The 14401-nt window shown below is 34.7% G+C and overlaps 1 protein-coding gene across 1 annotated transcript in view; it reads right to left on the reverse strand.

Annotated features, from left to right (window-relative positions):
- Window positions 1–14401, reverse strand: part of LOC136154528 (fibronectin type III domain containing protein 3C1-like) — a 54253-nt gene that overhangs the window by 10192 nt on the left and 29660 nt on the right. Inside the window, exons 22-24 of the mRNA XM_065916783.1 lie at window positions 8573–8847; window positions 7365–7577; window positions 6754–6920 (exon numbers count right to left, since the gene is read on the reverse strand). Coding sequence (XP_065772855.1) covers window positions 6754–6920; window positions 7365–7577; window positions 8573–8847 — 655 coding nt within the window. The remainder of the gene's footprint in view (window positions 1–6753; window positions 6921–7364; window positions 7578–8572; window positions 8848–14401) is intronic.

A 14401-nucleotide genomic window follows, 5' to 3' on the forward strand; every position in this document is an offset into this window, starting at 1 on the left:
GTACCCAGCAAGGATCTCATTCAAACATGAAGGAGAAATCAAAAGCTTTACAGATAAGCAAAAGCTCAGAGATTTCAGCACCACCAAACCAGTTCTTCAACAAATACTAAAGGATCTTCTCTAGACAGGAAACACAAAAAGGTGTATAAACTCAAACCCCAAACAACAAAGTAAATGGCAACGGGACCATACTTATCAATAATTACCTTAAATGTAAATGGGTTGAATGCCCCAACCAAAAGACAAAGACTGGCTGAATGGATACAAAAACAAGACCCCTATATATGCTGTCTATAAGAGGCCCACCTCAAAACAAGCAACACATACAGACTGAAAGTGAAGGGCTGGAAAAAGATATTTCATGCAAATGGAGACAAAAAAAAATCAGGAGTAGCTCATATCAGATAAAGTAGAATTTAAAATAAAGGCTGTGGAAAGAGACAAAGAAGGACACTACATAACGATCAAAGATCAATCCAAGAAGAAGATATAACAATTATAAATATATATGCACCCAACATAGGAGCACCACAATATGTAAGGCAAATGCTAACAAGTATGAAAGTGGAAATTAACAATAACACAATAATAGTGGGAGACTTTAATACCCCACTCACACCTATGGATAGATCAACTAACCAGAAAATTAACAAGGAAACATAAACTTTAAATGACACAATGGACCAGCTACATCTAATTGATATTCACAGGACATTTCTCCCCAAAACAATGAATTTCACCTTTTCTCAAGTGCACACGGAACCTTCTCCAAGATAGATCACATCCTGGGCCATAAATCTAGCTTTGGTATATTCAAAAAAATTGAAATAATTCCAATCATCTTTTTTGACCACAATGCAGGAAGATTAGAGGACAATTACAAGAAAAAAACATTTAAAAATTCCAACATATGGAGGCTAAACAGCACACTTCTTCATAACCAACAAGTCATAGAAGAAATCAAAAAAGAAATCAAAGTATGCATAGAAATGAATGGAAATGAAAACACAACAACCCAAAACCTATGGGACACTGTAAAAGCAGTGCTAAGGGGAAGGTTCATAGCAATACAGGCTTACCTCAAGAAACAAAGAAAAAGTCAAGTAAATAACCTAAACCTACACCTAAAGCAACTGGAAAAGGAAGAAATGAAGAACCCCAGGGATAGTAGAAGGAAAGAAATCTTAAAAATTAGGGCAGAAATAAATGCAAAAGAAACTAAAGAGACCATAGCAAAAATCAGCAAAGCTAAAAGCTTGTTTTTTGAAAAAAATAAACAAAATTGAGAAACCGTTAGCAAGACTCATTAAGAAACAAAGGGAGAAAAATCAAATTAATAAAATTAGAAATGAAAATGGAGAGATCACAACAGACAACACTGAAATACTAATGATCATAAGAGACTACTACCAGCAGCTCTATGCCAATAAAATGGACAACTTGGAAGAAATGGACAAATTCTTAAAAAGTATAACTTTCCAAATCTGAACCAGGAAGAAATAGAAGATCTTAACAGACCCATCACAAGCAAGGAAATCGAAACTGTAATCAGAAATCTTCCAGCAAACAAAAGCCCAGGACCAGGTGGCTTCACAGCTGAATTCTACCAAAAATTTAGAGAAGAGCTGACACCTATCTTACTCAAACTCTTCCAGAAAATTGCAGAAGGTAAACTTCCAAACTCATTCTATGAGGCCACCATCACCCTAATTCCAAAACCAGACAAAGATGCCAAAAAGAAAAGAAAAGAAAAGAAAACTACAGGCCAATATCACTGATGAACATAGATGCAAAAAATCCTTAACAAAATTCTAGCAAACAGAATCCAACAACATATTTAAAAAATCATACATCATGACCAAGTGGGCTTTATCCCAGAAATGCAAGGATTCTGTAATATCTGCAAATCAATCAATGGAATACACCACATTAACAAATTGAAAGATAAAAATCATATGATTATCTCAATAGATGCAGAGAAAGCCTTTGACAAAATTCAACATCCTTTTATGATTAAAACTCTCCAGAAAGCAGGAATAGAAGGAACATACCTCAACATAATAAAAGCTGTATATGACAAACCCACAGCAAGCATTACCCTCAATGGTGAAAAACTGAAAGCATTTCCCCTAAAATCAGGAACAAGACAAAGGTGCCCACTCTCACCACTACTATTCAACATAGTGTTGGAAGTTTTGGCCACAGCAGTCAGAGCAGAAAAAGAAATAAAAGGAATCCAGATAGGAAAAGAAGTGAAACTCTCACTGTTTGCAGATGACATGATCCTCTACATAGAAAACCCTAAGGACTCTACCAGAATATTACTAGAGCTAGTCAATGAATATAGTAAAGTTGCAGGATATAAAATTAACACACATAAATCCCTTGCATTCCTATACACTAACAATGAGAAAACAGAAAGAGAAATTAAAGAAACGATACCATTCACCATTGCAACAAAAAGAATAAAATACTTAGGAGTATATATATCTAAAGAAACCAAAGACCTATACATAGAAAACTATGAAACACTGATGAAAGAAATCAAAGAGGACACAAACAGATGGAGAAATATGCTGTCTTCATGGATTGGAAGAATCAATATTGTCAAAATGACTATACTACCCAAAGCATTCTAGAGATTCAGTGCAATCCCTATCAAGCTACCAACGGTATTCTTCACAAAATTAGAACAAATAGTTTCACAATTTGTATGGAAATACAAAAAACCTCGAATAGCCAAAGCAATCTTGAGAAAGAAGAATGGAACTGGAGGAATCAACCTGCCTGACTTCAAGCTCTACTACAAAGCCACAGTCATCAAGACAGTATGGTACTGGCACAAAGACAGAAATATAGATCAATGGAACAAAATAGAAAGCCCAGAGAAAAATCTATACACCTATGGACACCTTATCTTTGACAAAGGAGGCAAAAATATACAATGGAGAAAAGATAATCTCTTTAACAAATGGTGCTGGGAAAACTTGTCAGGCACTTGTAAAAGAATGAAACTAGAACACTTTCTAACACCATACAGAAGAAAAACTCAAAATGGATTAATGATCTAAATGTAAGACCAGAAACTATAAAACTCCTAGAGGAAAACATAGGCAAAACAATCTCTGACCTAAATCACAGCAGGCTTCTCCATGACCCACCTCCCAGAGTAACAGAAATAAAAATAAAAATAAACATATGGGACCTAATGAAACTTAAAGGCTTTTGCACAATGAAGGAAGGTATAAGCAAAGTGAAAAGACAGCCTTCAGAATGGGAGAAAATAATAGCAAATGAAGCAACAAAGAATTAATCTCAAAAATATACAAGCAACTCCTGCAGCTCAATTCCAGAAAAATAAATGACCCAGTCAAAAAATGGGCCAAAGAACTAAACAGACATTTCTCCAAAGAAGACATACAGATGGTTAACAAACACATGAAAAGATGCTCAACATCACTCATTATCAGAGAAATGCAAATCAAAACCACAATGAGGTACCATTACACGCCAGTCAGGATGACTGCTATCCAAAAGTGTACAAGCAATAAATGCTGGAGAGGGTGAGGAGAAAAGGGAACCCTCTTACACTGTTGGTGGGAATGCAAACTAATACAGCCACTATGGAAAACAGTGTGGAGATTTCTTAAGAAACTGGAGCCTATTATACCGAGTGAAATAAGCCAGAAAGAAAAACACCAATACAGTATACTAATGCATATATATGGAATTTAGAAAGATGGTAATGATAACTTTATATGTGAGACAGCATAAAAGACAGAGATGTATAGAACCATCTTCTGGACTCTGTGGGAGAAGGTGAGGGTGGGATGATCTTAGAGAATCGCATTGAAGCATGTATATTATCATATGTGAAACAGTTCGCCAGTCCAGGTTCGAGGCTTGAGACAGGGTGCTCAGGGCTGGTGCACTGGGATGACCCAGAGGGATGGGATGGGGAGGGGGTGTTCAGGATGGGGAACACATGTACACTATGGCTGATTCATGTCAATGTATGGCAAAAACCACTACAATATTGTAAAGTGTTTAGCCTCCAATTAAAATAAATAAATAAATAAATAATTTAAAAAACTAACTCAAAAACTAACTAGCTCATGGATTTAAATGTATAACCTATACCTATGAAACCTTGAGGAAACAACAAAGCAAAACAACCTGGGAAAAATTCTACAGGATTTAGGGTTTAGTAAAGAATTTCGACTTGACACCAAAGACACAATAAAGAAAAACAACTTCATCAAAATCAAAGTCTTAAAAGACCCTGTGAAGAGAATGAAAAACTACAAAGTGAGAGAAAATATTAGTAAGCCACATATTCAATAAAGGACTAACATCTAGAATGTAAGTGCTCTCAAAACTCAATAGTAAACAAAAAATCCAATTGGAAAATGGGAGAAATTATGAAGACATATCAACTAAGAAGTTACCCAGACTGTAAGTAAGCACATGAAAAGATGTTCAACATTGTTAGCCATGAGGGGAAGTCAAATTAAAATCACAATTTAATACCAATACACACTTATCAGGATGACTAAATAAAAAATAATGACAACACCAAATGCTGATGAGAAAATGGAGAGACTGGCTTGCTCATACATCGCTGGTGGGAATGTATAATAAATTGGCACAGCCTCCTTGAAAACAATTTGGCAGTTTCTTAAAAAATTAAATATGCAACTTCCAGCAATTGCATTCCTAGGCATTTATCCCAGAGAAATAAAAACTTGTGCTCAGACAAAAACCTATAAATGAATATTTATAGAAGCTTTATTCATAATAGCTAATAACTGGAAACAACCAGGTATCTTTCTTTGGGTGCGTGTTTAAAAAAATTGTGGCTATTCTATATCATGGAATACTGCTCAGCTGCAAAAAGAAACAAATTACTGCTATATACACACCCAGCTGAATGAGTTTCCAAAGAATTATGCTGAGTAAAAAAATTCCCAAAGACTGAAAAAAAAAACCCAAAATTAATACACAGAAATCTCTTGTATTTCTATACACTAACAATGAAAGATCAGAAAGAGAAATTAAGGAAGCAATCCCATTCACTCTTGCAACAAAAATAAAATACCTACTTAAGGAGACATAACACCTGTACTCTGAAAACTATAAAATAAAAAAATCAAATTTTGATTTGAAAAAAATCAAAGATGACACAAACAGATGGAGAAATATACCACATTCTTGGATTTGAAGAATCAATATTATGAAAATGACTATACTGCCCAAAGTAATTTATAGATTCAATGCAGCCTTGATCAGATTAAAATAGCATTTTCCACAGAATTAGAAGAAAAAAATTTACAACTTGTATGGAAATGCAAAAGACCCTGAATAGCCAAAACAAGCTTGAGAAAGAAAAATAGAGCTGGAAGAATCAGGCTCCCTGACTTCAGATTATGCTACAGAGCAACAGTAATCAAAATAGTATGGTACAGGCACAAAAACAAATAGAGATCAATGGAACAGGATAGAAAGTCCAGAGACAAACCCATACTCCTATGGTCACCTAATCTATGACAAAGGAGGTAAGAATATATAATGGAGAAAAGACAATCTCTTCAATAAGTGGTGTTGGAAAAACTGAACAGTTGCATGTAAAAGAATGAAATTAGAAATCCTCTAATACTATACACACACACACACAAAACTAAAAATGGATTAAAGATCTAAATATAAGACTAGATATTATAAAGCTCTTCGAGGAAAATATAGGCAGAATCTCTTGGATGCAAATGGCAGCAATATATTTTTCAATCCATCTCCTATAATAATGAAAATAAAAACAAAAATAAGCAAATGGGACCTCATTAAACTCAAAAGATTTTACACAGCAAAGGAAACCTGTCAATATGAAAAGACTACCCACAGAATGGGAGAAAATATTTGCAAACAAAGCATCCAACAAGGACTTAATCTCCAAAATATACAAGCAGCTCATGCAGCTCAATTTCCAAAAAAACCAAACAACCCAATTAAATAATGGGCAGAATATCTAAATACACATTTCTCTAAAGAAAACATACAGATGATCAAAAAGCACATGAAAAGATCCTCAACATCACTATTTATTAGAGAAATGCAAATCAAAATTACAATGAGGTATCATCTCACACCAGTCAGAATGGCCATCACCAAAAAGTGTACAAACAAATGTTGGAGAGAGTGTGGAGAAAAGGGAACCCTCCTACACTGTTGGTGGGGATGTAAATTGGTACATCCGCTATGGAGAACAGTATGGAGGTTCCTTTAAAAACTAAAAATACAGCTACCATATGTTCCAGCAATCCCACTCCTGGGCATATATCTGGAGAAAACCATAATTTGAAAAGATACATGCACCCCAATGTTCATATCAGTGCTATTTACAGCAGCCAGGGCATGGAAGTAATGTAAAAGCCCATCAAGAGAGGAATGGATAAAGATGTGAGAAAAGAATCTAAAAAAAGTGTGGATATACGTATATGTATAGCTGAATCACTTTGCATTACACCTGAAACTAACACAACATTTTAAAAATCAACTATACTCCAATAAAATTAAAATATAAAAAAATCATGATTCTGGGACATCATTAAATTTTATCTTGCCCTTTTAATTTGTAATTAAGTAATTTTGGTGTTCTATTTTTGAATATTTAAAATAAACCTTACTGTGGAATTTTATATATGAGCTACTGGAACTCAAATTAACATAGTCTTCATTAACATGGCTTATAATACTGACCTTTAAGTGTGGCTGGTGGGGTTTTGGTTGTAGTGAAAGTATAGATATCAGACAGTGGCCCCTCACCAGCTTCATTACTTGCTTGGATTTTAAATTTATATTGCGTGTATTCACTCAATCTTTGTACCTTGTGACTCTGACAAGGTCCATGATAAATAATAGAAAATCTGGAAGTGGGAATCGAGATGGAAGGAAGCAATATTATTAATCAACTGTCCTACAGGTACAAATAACTCTATATGACTGACTTAAAACTGTTTTTAAAACTATAATAAGCCCTAAATAAATAAACTTGAAGCCATAAAGGTAAAACACAAAAGAAAAAAATCAAATTGTAAATATCACAATGTGAAGGTGCAGGCTTTCATATTTCTCTGGTAACTCTATATTCCATAGTAATAATATCTGTTGTATAAGGGAAGAAATGTTTTGAAAGAGGAAAAAATGGAGAGCTGAATTATCAGTAAGAATTTAAGAAAGTATTGCTAGCATGTTAATTGGCTGCTTTAACATCTATTAGTTCATTGAAACCACTTTGGATTATGAATTAAAATAGGAAATTTTAAAATATTTTTATTATAATACATGCTAAATAGTAAAAAGTAGTTTACCTGTCAGATTGATCTCCCATTAATAAATTATAGCTTGTAAGGTTAGAAAGTAATCTTTTGCTTGAAGAGTTACCCCATTTCAGTTTGAGGCTCTGGTGCCCATAGACCACACAGTCAAGTCGTGGAGGCTCAGGTGGCAGTGGCTTGGTTTTGGTTCTTATTGGTTGGCTAAAAGGGCTTAGTCCATAATGATTGATAGCTTGAATTCTGATTCTAGTGGTGAGGAAAAAAATAAACTGTATTAATTTAGACTAGAAAAGAAAATGCATTTCTACGTTTAAGTTAAACCCTAGTAACTCCATGTAGGATATAAACTATCATATTATACTAATTATTAGAGACAAATTTCTGAGACAAAAATCTTGAATTTGCATAGTCACTATCGACAATTCTTAATGAGGAGGAGAAACTGACTCTTAGTAATGCCCAATTTTTCTAAAACAATAGAAATCTGTTTCAAAGAAAATGTTGTTTAGGTTGTTTAGTTCAGTTCAGTTCAGTCGCTCAGTCGTGTCCAACTCTTTGCGATCCCATGAATCGCAGCACGCCAGGCCTCCCTGTCCATCACCAACTCCCGGAGTTTACTCAAACTCATGCCCATCGAGTCGGTGATGCCATCCAGCCATCTCATCCTCTGTCATCCCCTTCTCCTCCTGCCCCCAATCCCTCCCAGCATCAGGGTCTTTTCCAATGAGTCAACTCTTCACATGAGGTGGCCAAAGTATTGGACTTTCAGCTTCAGCATCAGTCCTTCCAATGAACACCCAGGACTGAACTCCTTTAAGATGGACTGGTTGGATCGCCTTGCAGTCCAAGGGACTCTCAAGAGTCTTCTCCAACACCATAGTTCAAAAGCATCAATTTTTCGGCACTCAGCTTTCTTCATAGTTCAACTCTCACATCCATATATGACCACTGGGAAAACCATAGCCTTGACCAGATGGACCTTTGTTGGCAAAGTAATGTCTCTACTTTTTAATATGCTATCTAGGTTGATCATAACTTTCCTTCCAAGGAGTAAGCGTCTTTTAATTTCATGGCTGCAGTCACCATCTGCAGTGATTTTGGAGCCCCCAAAAATAAAGTCTGACACTGTTTCCACTGTCTCCCCATCTATTTCCCATAGATTGTATAAACCTACAAATGTAGAACTGCTCAAAAGTCTCAAAAAGCTTTCCATCTACCTAAGTAAGATATAAGTGACTTACTTGTATGTGGTATCAGGCTGTAGATTTTTCAGAAGACATTCTGTTACTCTATTAACAGTCAAAATTTTTCTGTCTCCATATTCAATGTTATAGCCAGTGATTGCAGAACCATGGCAATCTGGTTCCTCCCATTGAATAGCAATGCAAGATGATGCCAATTTGGCAGGAACTTTGTTTTCAAATTCTTGTAACACTGTTACTACTGCTGGTATAGTTGCTGGTGTGGTTACTACTCCAGTTTCTCCAAATATTCCAACTCCAACTATATTTACAGCCTGAAAAAGTATATTCTGTTAGAGATTCATTATTACTTGGTTTTTGTACATAAACCATTTTGTTGCATAGAAACAAATTTTCTTGTGTGTATGTGGTTTGGATTTTGCTTGTGGCTTTATTTTCACATGTTAGATCCTCTCATACCCAAGAAACCAGGCCTTGCCTAAGTGACATCACATTTGCAAGAATGCATGCCATCTTGCCCTTCTTTACAATTTTCATGGAACTCTCTTAAGAGGAAGAAGAGAGAACGTTGGGAGTGGGAATCACAGGTGATTAGTTTTTTCCTTTCTGCGTATATACAAATTAAAATAAACTTTCTTAAACTCCAATTCTAACAATACGGAATAAAAATTTTAGATATAATTGACACATAACATTGTGTAAGTTTAAGGTGTATAACATTGATTTGATACATTTATATATTGCAATATGAAACAAATGGTTCTAAGATGCTGACATATACACAGAAGTCTGTAGGTTGCATATTTAAGAAGGTGAAGAGTCTAAAACTGGTAAGGTAAATGGAGAGTGCTAATATGGACAGTTCAGGAAAAACATACCCAAACCGAACTCATTTATCCCATCAAACTTTCTTCCTTTTCTTCAACTTGTAGTTTCTATCTCTGGTGGTGGTAGCCCAAAATTCACATCTATTCATCAAGTTTCACCAACTTTGTAAAATTTTTTATTTTGAGATCATTGTAGATTCTAGTGTATCCTTCACCCACTTTCCCCAAAGGTAATATTTTGCATAACTATAGTACAATATTATAATCAGGAAATTAACATTAATACATTCCATCGATGTTACTCAAATTTCACCAACTTTACATGTGCTCATTTGTGTGTATATTTATTTCTATTACATTATATCACATGTGTAGCTTCATGTAATCACCAATCCAGTTAGGATAGAAATTCCATCACAATTTACCCTTTTATAGCCTCAGTGATTTTTTCTCCCTCCCCCTTTTTTCTAATCCCTGACAACCAGTAATTTGTTCTTCATAACTATAATTATGTTTTTTTTCAAAAATATTATTTATAAAAATGTAAATAGAATAAAGCAGTATGTGAATTTTTCAGATATGTATTTTTAGTCAGCATAATTCTGTGATCCATCAAAGCTGTTGTGTGCATCAATAGTTTGATTCCTTTTATTTTCAAATAGTTAGCCATGGTATGGATGTAGTACAGTTACTTTAATCATTTACCTGTTGAACGACATCTGACCTGTTTCTAATTTTTGGTCCTTACAAATAAAAGTGCTATGAACATCCATGTACAAGTAAAAGTGCTATGAACATCCATGTACAGGTTTTTATTGTGGATATATGTTTTTATTTGTCTAAGTGCCCAAGAATGTTGGAATATAGTTAAGTGTATGTTTAGTTTTGTGAGAAACTGCCTTACTCTTTTACAGAGTGGATGTAATTCCCATCAGAAATGTATGAGTAATTCAGTTTCTCCACGTCTTTGCCAGCATTTAGTGTTATCACCATTTTTATTTATTTGTTTATTTTACTATTATTTCAACCATTCTGATAGGTGGGTCATGATATTTCATCGTGCATTTCCCTAATGGCTAATGATGTTGAAAATCTTTTCATGTGCTCATTTACCATCTGCATATTCTTTTCTGTGAATTGTATTTTCTAACTAGGTCGTTTGGGTTTAAAACTGTTGAGTTTTGAGAGTTCTTTATATATTCTAGATATTGCTCCTTTGCTGGATATGTGTTTTGTAAAGATTCTCTCCCAGCCTGTACCATAGCTTTCTTTTCCTCTCCACAGGGGATTATGGAGAGTAAGCTTTTAAGTTTAAGGAGCTCAAATCTATCAAATTTTCATTTTATGGCTTGTGCTTTTGATATCAAATTTGAGAACTCTTTTCCTAGCTTCAGGAAATCCTGAAGATTTCCTCCTGTATTTTTTTCTAAAAGTTTTGTGTTTTATTTTTCAGTTTTCTATGGTCCATTCTGAGTTAGTTTTTATAAATATAAGGTGAGAGATTTTTGTTTTTTGGCTATATATTCAATTTGTCCAGCATAATTTGTTGAAAAGGGCATTCTTAACTTATTTGCATCTTGCCAAAAATCAGTTGGGCATATTTGTGTAGGTTGATTTCTCGGTTCTCTATTCTGTTCCATTGACTTATGTGTCTGTCCCTTCACTAATACTACACTGTCTTTATTACTATATCCATACAGTAAATTTTTAACATTAGATAGAGTGGTTTCTTCCACCTTAGTTTTGTTTTTCAAGGTTGATTGATCTATTTTAGATGCTATGAATTTCCACATAAATTTTAGAATGAGATTGCATATATCTATTAATAATTTTGCTTAGATTTTGATAGGATTTGTACTAAACCTATAAATCATTTTGGGGAAATTAAACATTAAACATGTATTCCAATTTTTTAACACAATATGTCTCTCTAGTTATTTAGGTCTTTGATTAATTAGCATTTTGTAAAGTTCAGCACATATGTACAGTACATGTTTTGTTTGAATTCTACCTACATGTTTCATTTTCTCTAGAGTTATTGTAAACATTATTGTGCTTTAAATTTCTGTTTTTACATATTTGTTGTTAGTATATAGAAATGTGATTGATTTGGGGGTATTGATCTTGTGTCATGAAGACCTTGCTTACTTCACATACTGGTTCTACAAGATTTTTTTGGTAAATTCCTTGGTATGGTCTGTGTAGATAAACATGTTATCTGCAGAATGTGATGGTTTTATTTATTCCTTTATAGCATGTATGCCTTTTATTTTCTTTACTCACCTTATTTCAGTGTCTGAAAATTTCTGATTTTATGTTGGGTAAGAGTGGTGAGAACATCTTTGTCTTGTTCTTAATCTTAGGGGAATCACCTTTCACCATTAACTATGTTAGCTATAAGTTTTTGTAGATGGTCTTTATCAAGTTGAGGAAGCCCCCATCCATTCCTAATTTTGAGATTTAAAATCATACACAAAAATAAACTCAAAATGGATTAAAGATCTAAATGTAAGACCAGAAACTATAAAACTCCTAGAGGAGAACATAGGCAAAACACTCTCCGACATAAATCACAGCAAGATCCTCTACGACCCACCTCTCAGAATATTGGAAATAAAAGCAAAAATAAACAAATGGGACCTAATGAAACTTAAAAGCTTTTGCACAACAAAGGAAACTATAAGTAAGGTGAAAAGACAGTCCTCAGATTGGGAGAAAATAATAGCAAATGAAGAAACAGACAAAGGATTAATCTCAAAAATATACAAGCAACTCCTGCAGCTCAATTCCAGAAAAATAAATGACCCAATCAAAAAATGAGCCAAAGAACTAAACAGACATTTCTCCAAAGAAGACATACAGATGGCTCACAAACACATGAAAAGATGCTCAACATCACTCATTATCAGAGAAATGCAAATCAAAACCACAATGAGGTACCATTACACGCCAGTCAGGATGGCTGCTATCCAAAAGTGTGCAAGCAATAAATGCTGGAGAGGGTGTGGAGAAAAGGGCACCCTCTTACACTGTTGGTGGGAATGCAAACTAGTACAGCCACTATGGAAAACAGTGTGGAGATTTCTTAAAAAAACTGGAAATAGAACTGCCATATGACCCAGCAATACCACTTCTGGGCATACACACCAAGGAAACCAGATCTGAAAGAGACACGTGCTCCCCAATGTTCACCACAGCACTGTTTATAATAGCCAGGACATGGAAGCAACCTAGATGTCCACCAGCAGACGAATGGATAAGGAAGCTGTGGTACATATACACCATGGAATATTACTCAGCCGTTAAAAAGAATTCATTTGAATCAATTCTAATGAGATGGATGAAACTGGAGCCCATTATACAGAGTGAAGTAAGCCAGAAAGATAAAGAACATTACAGCATACTAACACATATATATGGAATTTAGAAAGATGGTAATGATAACCCTATATGCAAAACAGAAAAAGAGACACAGAAGTACAGAACAGACTTTTGAACTCTGTGGGAGAAGGTGAGGGTGGGATGTTTCAAAAGAACAGCATGTATATTATCTATAGAGAAACAGATCACCAGCTCAGGTGGGATGCATGAGACAAGTGCTCGGGCCTGGTGCACTGGGAAGACCCAGAGGAATTGGGTGGAGAGAGAGGTGGGAGGGGGGATCGGGATGGGGGATACATGTAACTCTATGGCTGATTCATGTCAATGTGTGACAAAACCCACTGAAATGTTGTGAAGTAATTAGCCTCCAACTGATAAAATAAAATGTGAAAAAAAAAGCATGAATGGTTGTTGGATTTTGTCAAACATATTTTTGGTCAGTTGATGGTTTCAGATGAGGTATCTTTTGTCATCTGGATTGATGTTCACCTATAAGTAGTGTACCATTTCTCTCTGGATACTTTTAAGATATTTTCCTTTCTTTTTTGTCTCCAGAATTTAGTTAAGATGTGACTTAGTGGGTTTATTCAGGTTTATATTATCTTGGATTTGTCCAGCTTTTAAAATCTTTTGGATTATGTTTTTCCCAAATTAGAATGCTTTTTATTGTTTTTTGAATAATTTTTCATTCTTACTCTTCCTCTTCTCTCCTGCTGGGGTTTAATGATATGAACATTAGTATTTTGTTATTTCATATATCTCTGAAATCATTAATTTTTTCTTTTTTTCTAAATCCTTCCTGGTGTTCAGAGTGGGTAAATTCTATTATCTGTGCTCGAGTTCACTGACTATATCTTTCGTCATCTCCACTCTACTATTAAACCCATCCAATCAAGCTTTTATTTTGTTATTGTATTGTCAAGTTCTGTAATTTCCATTTGGTTTTCTTCTATGACTTCTATTTCTTTGTTTAGATTTTTAATATTTTTTCATTTGTTTCAGGATAACTCACAATTACTGGTCAGAATATTTTTTGATGGCTGCTTAAGTCCTTTTCAGATAACTCAAACCTCTGACTTACTTCACAGAGCCTGTTGTGTTTTTTTGCCATTGAAGTTGTGATTTTCCTGGTTCTTGTTATGACAAATGATTATTTGTTCTGGACATTTTGAACATTATACTATGAGACCTGGATCTTATTTAATCATATTTTAGTAGACTGTTTAAAAAAAAAACAACAAAAAACAGATGGTGACTGCAGCCATGAAATTAAAAGAAGAAAAGCTATGACCACCATAGACAGCATATTAAAAAGCAATAACATTACCAGCAAAGGTCCATCTAGTCAAAAGCTATGGTTTTTCCAGTAGTCATGTATGGATGTGAGAGTTGGACTAGAAAGAAAGCTGAGTGCTGAAGAATTGATGCTCTTGAACTGTGGTGTTGGAGAATACTCTTGAGAGTCCCTTGGACTGCAAGGAGATCAAACCTGTCAATTCTAAAGGAAATCAGTCCTGACTATTCATTGGAGGGACTGATGCTGAAAGCTGAAACTCTAATACTTTGGCCACCTGATGTGAGGAACTGACTCATTGGAAAAGACCCTGATGCTCAGAAAGATTGAAAGCGGGAGGAGAAGGGGACAACAGAGGATGAGATG

The sequence above is a fragment of the Muntiacus reevesi genome, chromosome X, assembly GCF_963930625.1.
Source record: "Muntiacus reevesi chromosome X, mMunRee1.1, whole genome shotgun sequence".
NCBI classification, from domain to species: Eukaryota; Metazoa; Chordata; class Mammalia; order Artiodactyla; family Cervidae; genus Muntiacus; species Muntiacus reevesi.